The sequence below is a fragment of the Megalobrama amblycephala genome, unplaced genomic scaffold, assembly GCF_018812025.1.
Source record: "Megalobrama amblycephala isolate DHTTF-2021 unplaced genomic scaffold, ASM1881202v1 scaffold443, whole genome shotgun sequence".
In the NCBI taxonomy this organism is placed as follows: Eukaryota; Metazoa; Chordata; class Actinopteri; order Cypriniformes; family Xenocyprididae; genus Megalobrama; species Megalobrama amblycephala.
In genome coordinates this window covers 157,867-168,267 of record NW_025953382.1, presented here as the reverse complement: position 1 = coordinate 168,267, position 10,401 = coordinate 157,867, and the positions used below count along the sequence as shown (strand labels likewise).

At 37.2% G+C, this 10,401-nt stretch overlaps 1 protein-coding gene across 1 annotated transcript; it reads right to left on the bottom strand.

Annotated features, from left to right (window-relative positions):
• Positions 1–2,069: 2,069 nt before the first annotated feature.
• LOC125261615 lies at positions 2,070–10,154 on the bottom strand. The gene is made up of 8 exons (XM_048180169.1): positions 10,105–10,154; positions 8,960–9,062; positions 7,063–7,127; positions 4,920–6,911; positions 4,762–4,821; positions 4,503–4,568; positions 2,855–2,920; positions 2,070–2,551 (listed from the first exon to the last, which is right to left on the bottom strand). Exon 4 carries the CDS (start codon positions 6,792–6,794, stop codon positions 5,115–5,117), a length of 1,680 nt encoding a protein of 559 aa, XP_048036126.1. The 5' UTR covers positions 6,795–6,911; positions 7,063–7,127; positions 8,960–9,062; positions 10,105–10,154; the 3' UTR covers positions 2,070–2,551; positions 2,855–2,920; positions 4,503–4,568; positions 4,762–4,821; positions 4,920–5,114.
• Positions 10,155–10,401: the final 247 nt, after the last annotated feature.

The window sequence follows — 10,401 nt, the reverse complement described above, 5'->3', positions numbered from 1 at the left end:
CCAAGACATCCTTGAAAAGTACCCCTTATCGCACAACATTGCCCTGAGGCAACAAAAAGAAAAAAATAATTTCTGAACATGCAAAATAAAAAAATTAAAAAACTTCATAAAACCTGATAAAAGGCTTCTCTACACCTTCATACACACAGACATATTTTTATGTTCATGTAATTTTAAATAAGATTACTAAAGCAAATAATCTTGCCTTCTCCTCACACCAGTGTATTTCTTTAAATACATTTAAAATGTACTTTTAATACTTGAATTACAGTTAGAGTTTATCTGAAGCATAATTTTAACATGCTTTATGTACATTTCCAATACAATTTCAGATCATTACAAATACATTAGTATCACACTACTAGCTTATTATAAAGCTGTTTTTAGCTGTATACACACAAACACACACACACACACACACACACACACACACATACCCGTTTATCGGGCTAGAGGGACATTTTTTGAAATTTTTCATAAATCAGACTGGGCATAGGGCTTTGGGGACACCAGGTTCCAGTGGTGCTAGAGCTACAAAAAACATATCAAAAATCATGAAAAAAATCAGCGAACCTATACACAACTTAAAATTAAAACATTTTCTTTGCACAACTGAGATATAAAAAAAGGCTATTTTTCAGACTTTCTGGTGGTTTGTAAAGACTTTTCTGTAACACGGCCTATAAGGACAGTGTGGTGTACAAGGTCAGTGACGTCACCATACACATACACCAAGTATAACCTGCTTTGCAAGGACACCGGGTCTGTAAGGCCAGGTCACCACACACATACACCGAGTGTAACCTGCTTTGAAAGGACACATGGTCTGTAAGGTCTGTAAGGCCAGTTCTCCATACACACACACACTGAGTATAACCAGCTTTGAAAGGACACATGGTGTGTAAGGCCAGGTCACCATACACACACACCAAGTATAACCTGCTTTGCAAGGACACAAGGTCTGTAATGTCTGTAAGGCCAGGTCACCACCGACATACACAGAATGTAACCTGCTTTGAAAGGACACATGGATTATAAGACCAAAGTGACTGAGGCACACCATTATAATAATATGGAATATATTAAGAGGTCATTTTTGTTTTCTCTGTTGTGCATTACAATTTGGCACATAAGCTGTAAATAACTCATCACATCGGGACATACTTTGCAAATAATATAAATAAGGAGGACAATCACTCCATTCTACACTTCTAACACCATGGCTCTTATCTGATGGGATCTACTAACAGGTGGGCCAAGCGCCATTAAAACAACTAGGAGCATAACACAAAAACAGTGCTTGCATCCACTGGGACGAACTCAACCCCACCAGCACATGTATTATGGAGTTTTTCTTCAATACAATTTTTTTCTTCAAAATTAGTCACAAATTACACAAAGTGAGGGTATATGTTAAAACCTATTTAAAAAGGATTCTCTCAGACAACCTAATCACATTATTTCAATTCTGTCAGGACCACTATCGTCAACGATTATTGATTGACTATTAGCATATAGTTTGGATTGGCGGTATAGTTCTGTTCTAGGCAAGAACTCCCTGTGCATCCATGCAGCCTAGCATGGATAAGAGCAGCAATAAACCCCCTAAGAGTAAACAGAACCGAACCAACATAATGTATTGCAGATTTCATTAATGTTGGCATTAAATGTACAAATTAATTCAAGAATTTAGACTGATTCCAGGGGAATTAGAATAGCATATCCTGACTGGACAAGAGGAGGAGATGGGGATGGAGGAGGGTAAATGAGCTCTGGAGAACACGATAACAGCTGATAATACTGAAGATGAGTAAATGATTTTTATTATATATATATATATATATATATATATATGCAAGCTTGACTAACGATACCTGCTTGATTTATGCTTGCTCTTTTGTTGTTTTGTGGAGATTGCGAATAGGATTGCAACTTGCTTAGGTCTCACCAAGTATATTTATAACCCAGTTGATTTCATTATGTTTGACTACTAAACTTAACTCATGCATTTAAGCTAAATTGTTGAAAATAATAATCTAGGTTTGTCATTATTAACACACAACACAACATTTGTTGAATCACTGAACTATATTTGATTTAGTCACCTCAAGAATCAATTCCTTAACAAAGGACAGCATTGTAAAAATTAATAAAGGAAAATAAAAGCGAATCCTGACATTAAAAGGCCCAGGCTAACCACATAAAACAAAACACTGCCTGTGAGCAAAATAAAGCTTAAGTTACCTAAACCATTTCTGAACACCAACTTTTAAAACATGCCTACAAAGATAAAGGTTCGGGCTGTCCAAAATTTAATGTTTAGCATTTGAACGCTTCTTAAAGGCCAAGCCTCTGTTGCGTACAAAATCTCTAATATTTTGAATGGATCTTGTCTCCAAGATAGGTTGTTCCTTTTCCTTGCACTTCAGGCACTGCTCATTGGTGACAGTGACAGAGTTTTCAATAAAAGGCCTCATGTGTTTCATTACGGCTTGTATCTCCTCCTCAGACCATGGTCTCTTTACACACCGCCTCGATGAAACACGGAAACCTGAACAATTAAAAAAAGATTAGAAGATTAAAAAAGATAAGAGATACAGTGAGATGTACTTGCAGGTAGGGATGTTGGTGTTCAAAATTGCCAAACAAGCTGGAACTTGTGTAGACAAAATGTGTGTGATAATAAATTGACTTTAGATTTGCTAAAAATCAAGTTTGATTAGCATGACATTTCATTACACAAAATACATCTAGCTTCTTTATATGCTTTATATGTCTAACCAAACATAATGTAAGTGTTGACTGCACATTAGCAATTGTGCCTAGAGATGGACATGGCACCACATTTAAATACCTTGAGTAACGGAGTCAGGGAGATGAGGTGAACTAGAAGATACACAGGCAGCGTTCCCCTGGTCATCTAAAAAAAAAAAAAAAAAAAAATAAAAAAAATATTGCACAGTATAAATATATAGGCTTAAAGAGCCTGTCTGTCTACCAATCAAACACCATGGGCATGGAGGGGATACATGTAAAACTGCAGACAGCCAATTCTATTATAATAACTATACTCATGGCAAAGTTGTTGAACAGGATGAAGTCAGGAGAGCGTGAATATGTGCAACAATACCTTGAGTGATAATTTTACTAGGAAATGTAGATTTTACACAGGCCAAGTCATCCCTGTTGTTTTAAAATGATCATGCAAACTACTGAACACATCAAAATAATAGCCACAAAGCATATGCGTCACAATTAGGGATGGAACGATTAACGGTTTCACGATAAACCACGGTAAAAGGTACTGAAGGTTAGTAGTATCGTTTAAAATGTAATTATCATTAAAACCGTGTTTGATTATCACGATTTTGAAAAATTGCAGTAAATCCTATTCAGCCAGCATTAGTCCGATGCAGATGCAACACGCAACATTGTTTTAATTTTTTAATTTTTTCATTTAATGAGAAGAAATGGCAGAAGGCAGTGACAGCGCCGGGAGATTTCAGCCCTCTAAAAGGACCAAATCTGAGGTGTGGTCATATTTTGGCTTTTACAAAAGTCCTGAGGGAAACTTAATAGAGTATAATCACCCTGTCTGCAGAACATGCAAGAAGAAAGTCGCTGCTATAGGGGCAAAATATTTCAAATCTGCAAACGCAAGGCAAGTGGACTTTGACCTCAATACTAAAACTACATCTGGGAAATAGTAACGTGAATCTTCCACAAAGAAAAGCTTGCAGAAAGTGGCTTTGAGTCAAAGACGAACTAACAAGTTCAGACAAAACTAGGGTGACATTTAAAGGATAATAATGTGTATTCATTGTGCACTAATTACAGATTTTCTTTACCACATAAATAATTACTGGTACATATTGAATTGAGATTAATGTTTTAAATCTAACCTGCTTATAAATCCATTTTGTACAGTGTACAAAATTGTCCAGACAAGATGATCACAACAAGTTATAGTAATAATTATAGTAGTATTAATAGTAAGGTCTGATATCATTTTCAATACAATCAAAAACAGAGACGCAAGTGGGATTAATGAAACGAGAGAGCGTGTCCGTTGTGATACGTGGATGTGCGCTGTTATAATGCGTTATTGCCAAGGGAGGAAATGCCACTAAATAGAATCTTGCTTAAAAACAAAAAAAGAAAAGTGCATAGAGCTGCTTGATTTATTTGTTGTTTGTTGATTTTGAAATATAAAACTTGTTGAAATCTTTTCAGTGTGTGCCTCTGTTCTTTTTGAACATTTTCATCTCATTTTAACAAAACCATGATATTGATAATCGTGATATGAAATTTTCATACCATTCCATCCCTAGTCACATTGAAGAGAGATGATAAAAAGTTAAGCTTCTAACAAAGTTTCTTACTATTGTACTACTAGAAAATTCCTGACTAAAACATTTTAATATACTGTAATGAACCCACAGATCCCAGCTCATTGCATGAGATATGTTGGACAAACTTTGGGTCCATTATTGAGATTATACCTTCAGCTGCAGTCTCGGAGAAGTGAGGCGATCCTAAAGTCACAGAAGCCAACATTTCTTCATTGTCTAAAAACAAAACAACAACAACAACAACAACAACAACAAAAAAACAATGCAATAAAAAGTTCATACATGTTTGAAATAACAGTAGGCTGTTATCTAAATGTATAAAAAAAGCCTATTTTAAAGATTTCACCAATACAATTGCAAAATCCACAACACAGAATACAACAATTTCAGTAGCCAATTTCAACAGTACCTTGCAATGTGGAAACATTAGGGAGTTGCTGTGATCCGGTATCAATATCGTCTGTGTCATCTATTAAATGACATTGCAAAAATGTTATCACATTTGTTATTACACCAACCATATACACATACACCAAGTAGATTTAACAACATGTAAATGATGCATACCACCAATTTCATCCAGAGATTTTCCCTGAATATCCTTCACACTTCCCTTCTCCATAGCCATAAGCAGCTTTGAGATCTTAGCCAGCTGAATTGTTGATTGGGGCAGTCGATAGTACTCCCTATGCACCCTAATGTCATGGCCGAGAAAATCGGCTAGCTGGTCCAGTTCATTATCTTTCAAGTTCATGACTTGGCTTATTGTGGCGATCTGTTTGCGAAGGTTAGTTGATCTGAGGTTTTGAGGATCTTCGGCTCCACAAGCATCTGCAAATTGACCAAACTGCCTCTGTAGTGACCATCACTACAAGGAATAGCGAAGAGGTAATTGTTGTTTTCAGTTACTCCACACTCTTTCCTCTTACTAATGAGGAGTGACAGGTTAGCAGTCATATCAGGAGTCAGGATCACAGCAACCTTTCGTCCTTTTTTCCCCTTCAGTTCCACTCTGGCGAATTGTTTGCAAAGTCTCTTCTCAACTTCTGTAAGCCCAGTGCTTATGTCATCGTTTAGTTGGGACATGTCACGATCTTCAAAATTTTTTACAGTCATCCGTGCCACTTCACCTTCCCTCCTCCTATTAAACAAAATGACTTGGCAGAGGGTCACCTTTGCTAGTGCTGCATAAGTGCCTGCTGTTGGGTTATCGGCTAGTTTCTCCTTAGTCAATTCCACTTGCTGACCAAGATATAACTGTAGCTTCTGAACGTCTTTGGCCAGTGGAAGCCTGGTGCTCTTGTTGTATTTTGCCTCACTCAGGTTTGATAAGGCAGAATGGGAAACTAATTCAGACCACTTTGTTTCATGAAGTGTATGAAACCTCCTGATGGAATCGATCACCTCTTGGTCCTCTTCCATGAGAGCACGACACATGATGAGGTCACTTATCTTTCTGAGAGAATGCCCAATTTTCAGGGCCAAACTTGGGGCTTTGAACGTGTTGTTTTCATTATCAAAACCCGAAACTCTCTTGACAGCACTAGTAAGAATAAAGAAGTTGCCTGGTTTTATTGCCTCTTCCATGTTATGGATTCTTGTTGTGTGGCGCAAAGTCACAAGTAATCTCCCAAGTTCCCTTACTTTCTGTCTTATATACTCATGCTTTGATCTGTCACTCCCATGCTTATTAAAGAGGGACTGGGCAAACTGCATGAGATAATGGTCATTTCTTATTGCAGTGGACACGTCATCCTTGTGCATTTTGCCCAGCACTGACCAAAGTTCACTTGAAATTGGCTGGGACATTGTGGATTGAGCAGATGCTATACCAAAGACTCTGTCTCTCAACTCAGGTCCCTCTTCAACATTATTCTCTGGTCTTAGAGCACATCTTTTCATATGTCGAGAAAGTTCTTTTCTGGATAACATACCCTTACAGTACAAGCAGTAATCATACGTCTCAGGGATGCTGCTCTGTTTGGAACTCCTTTTCACTTTAAGACAGCCTGATCCTGTGGTTTTAACAACTGAGTTGTGCTTGAAGTTGCCAAGGTTTCGGAATTTCTCAAGAAGAACCTTTCTGTCCTTTGATGATTTGGGGAACTGGAGTGCCAGAGCAATTTCAGCATTTTCATTTACATGCCTCTCGAGATGACGTGCAAATTTTGTTTGAGGTTTTCCACATACAAAACAATAATTGACTTGGCTTTTAAGGAATTTTGCTGATTTGGTTGGGGATTTACTTTGGCCAAGAATATGCACAGTACCCTTTTCGTTACTCGCAACTTTTGTTTTCTGCTGGTATGACTCTGAGCTTTCTGGTTCTGGGTCACTTTGGAGATCACCAGTAGTTTCTAGATCCATCAGGATATTCTTACTGTTGTCATGTATATCTATGGTCTGTTCTTGTTCAGCAACAGTAATGCCTAAATCTGGCATATTAGTGGTATGGGACTTTTTGGGTGGTGTAGGCAACTCAACACTCAACTCTGTCCCTGAGCTTTCTGGATCTGATACAGACTCTGGGATGTACTCGTCATCAGATGAGACATCATCCTGTAAAGTACATCAAATTAATGAATTACATTAATTAAATACAGCATACTTTAAATAACAGAAATACACATGGGAAGGATGGATGTCAAAAACAAACTGCTAAGAGCCATCATATTGATATTAAGCATATAATACTTCAATGTACACTTACATCTGATATATCCCAGTCTTCTGAGGATTTCTGGAGGCAGATTTTATGCCACACACCACAGCATTCTTCAGACAAAATTAAGCAAACCACAGCGTTAGGCAACAATTGATCAGTTTCCCATGCTGACCAATTACATACTATTTTTCTTATTAAATGCAAACAGCTTCACACTTATGAAATATACAAAAACAAGAAATGCAACGGTTCAGTACAAATGCACAGTTTGAGTGATGGCTAACATTTTCCATTTAGACAAATGTACATAGCATTCAACCAATGAGGTAAAATTCACTGGAGTGGCAGAGCATTTACATTACCCATTCAAAGTCAAAGTTAAAAAAGTATGTAGTGATCCCACACATTAAATTCACTAATGCCACTAAACATAAGCATAAAGTTAACTGAAAACTAAAGCATAGTGAGTTTAGAATGAAAAGCAGAATTTTTTTTAAAAATGACTGCTGTAAATTGATGGGATTTCCAGATACAAACAGATTTAAAATTACAAATATGATATGGCATCATCCTAACAATCAAGAGGTTTGAGATTCTGATTATAAAACATTGTTATTGTAAAAACAGACAAATTAGCAGCCTGGCCTGACCTGACCAAACATTTTTTTTTTTTTATGTGTAATAGGCAAGGTGTGAGGACATATAGGCTATGTTTCAGAATGCATCCTTGACCCAAAGACTTCTGGCAGAATGATCTAATGTGGAATAGAAATGTTGAAATGTTTATCCTACATAAATTAAATTATCATCTCAATTAGCCAAACTAAATTCGAAGTCAACTCGAAAAGCCCACTCGATCTATTATCAACTCGTCTAAAGATAGGCCCAGTGACTTACTGGAAGGCACAAAGTTAGAGAAAAAAAAAAAAAACACTTGAGAATGCTTATTGGACAGATACTTTGAGAACATAGACATTCTAAGAAATTTCCAAGTTTGATGCAATGTTCGCTCGAAGGGTTTAACATCATCTTCGAAGTTTGTGAGCATCAGCGCAATTACAGAGTGACTTCAGCAATGACCTGAGAGCACCACGGACTTGAGGGTATTTTGTATTTGTTGATTCTCACTTAGACATAATGAAACGTTTGTACATTATGCTTTTCAGCCAAGCTAATCTTTAAAAATGCTGACGAAGCAGCACAAACATTGCCCTATGTTCCCGTAGCGGTTCAAACCAAGAACTGCGGTTTTTGCATTGATAACGTCACAAATGAGTTTGTTGAATTGTTGTATAGACGAATTTCAAACAGTGGTGTTTCGCTCATTGTGCAATTGGGTTAACACTGCAAATGAATAAAGTCCATGAAAGACTCTTTTAACCAAGCTGCAGCGAACAGAACGAAAGAGTGAAACATTTGCGAGGATTTAAGATTGTAGCCTAACTTAGGGCTAAGTCTAATCAACAAAGAGCAATAGGACAATATAGATAGTCTAAAAATATAAATGCTAATAGCAAATGAATTAAGGACTTGTTCAACATCCAAAGGCGAATGTCTCCAGGGATAGGGAAACCCTGCGTGATAGATTTGTGATGCGGCTTCTACAACTCACTGACCCCCCCAAAATAAAAATGATCACTTCACGTCAATGGCCTTTTTTGATTCCAAAAATGCTTAGCAATTTTGCAAAAAGACGATTAGTTTGCAGTATGCTCTCTGTTCTCTGCCATATGCCTCAGCTTGCAAACTCACTTCTGTGGTATGTCATAGTATCTGCCACTACAGTGTTTTCCACCGCAATGGTTTGAATTGAAAACATTCAAGCAACATGTTTTATATGCTTTATAGGTGTGAGCCTGGAACTGACCCATGGCATGAAATTAAACTACTTATGGTATACTGAGAAATGCATTAATTAAAATAAGATGAATAACACACTTACGTTTGCATCTTACACCGTGCCATCTGATAGATGTCAAAGGTGAATGGCATATCCAGCATTTGTCAATTCTCACCGATTCAAAAACCAGCTTATGGATTGTACACTGTGGAAAAAAACAAACAATACAAAAAAACATTTAAAACATTAAATAAAACACATTTACATACACAAATTATATCATGAATTTAAAAAAAAAAAAAAAAAAACATTTGGCTATTTTATTTTCACACAACCATTTCTACAAATCCTTCAGATGAGATGAAAAAGGGGAAAGAAGTTACTAGAGAGATATAATAGCAAAGCATATCTATTCAATTCCTGTGACTTATGTTAAGCTTGGCTAACTGTTGGGGCATCACTCATCACACACACAAGAGAGAGATATGCTTCTACTTGGAACTCTTGTGATGATGGCAAAGAAGACAATTCCTCTAAATAATGAAGAAAACCTTCATCTGGCATTTAAAAAAACAACACATCTAGTTTCCGAACCTGTGTCCAAAGCCAAATTTAGATTTACCCTGCTTAACTTCTATTATCTGTAACAGGGATCGCTACCAAACAAAGGCTTTGCTTAACACTAAAAGTTACATTCCAGGCCCAGGGTAAATCAACCTATAGCCCTGTTGTTTGAAGACAGCGAGTGCTGTAGGTAGAAGAATGAGACAATTTTCTACAATACAGACCACTAGTGAAACAGCGGGTAACTAGCTGATAGGGCCACAGCACTACATAACCTCTAACTGCAAGGAAATAGGTTGATTACCCTAGTCTATTTAAGTAGATAAAAGTAAAAACAATTCTAAGAAACTAAAGTAATTTTGTGAAAAAAAAGGTAAAGATCTATGTTTGTGTGAGTGACACAGACAGACTCAAGGTATGCAAGGACACTGTCCCTCAGACCTGTAATGACATCCATGCTCAAACCCTGAGTCTTCCACTGTTGAAGTCCCAGTGTGTGGCACACTCAGAAAAACACCAGTGTTGGGGGACACCGTGGTTAGAAAAGACCATCCATACTGAATAGAGCACATTTCCACCACAGCTGCAAGACGTTTACTAAAACACTGGAAATTGTGTTCCATGGAACATCACAGTACTTCTAACATTGGTCAATTTCAAAACTAAGGTAAATTCAAACTCACCTCACAAGCAGAGTCGTTTGGTGTGGCTCCGGATGATTGACACGCTGATCTCAATTCGGTCTCTGTACAAGGGAACACAGGGAGATTCAGTGCTTGGATTTCTCAAGTCATATAACACATATAGGCATAACATACTCAACTCACATCCCTGACAGACAAAAATTCTACTCAAAATATCCATCAAGACACAAAATAATAATCTATAAATGGCCTGATTTGCCAGTTTTTCATGCTGCAAACCCTCAGGGATGCCATGCATTGCAGAAGTTTACTCAAAACTTTAACTGACCACTGGTA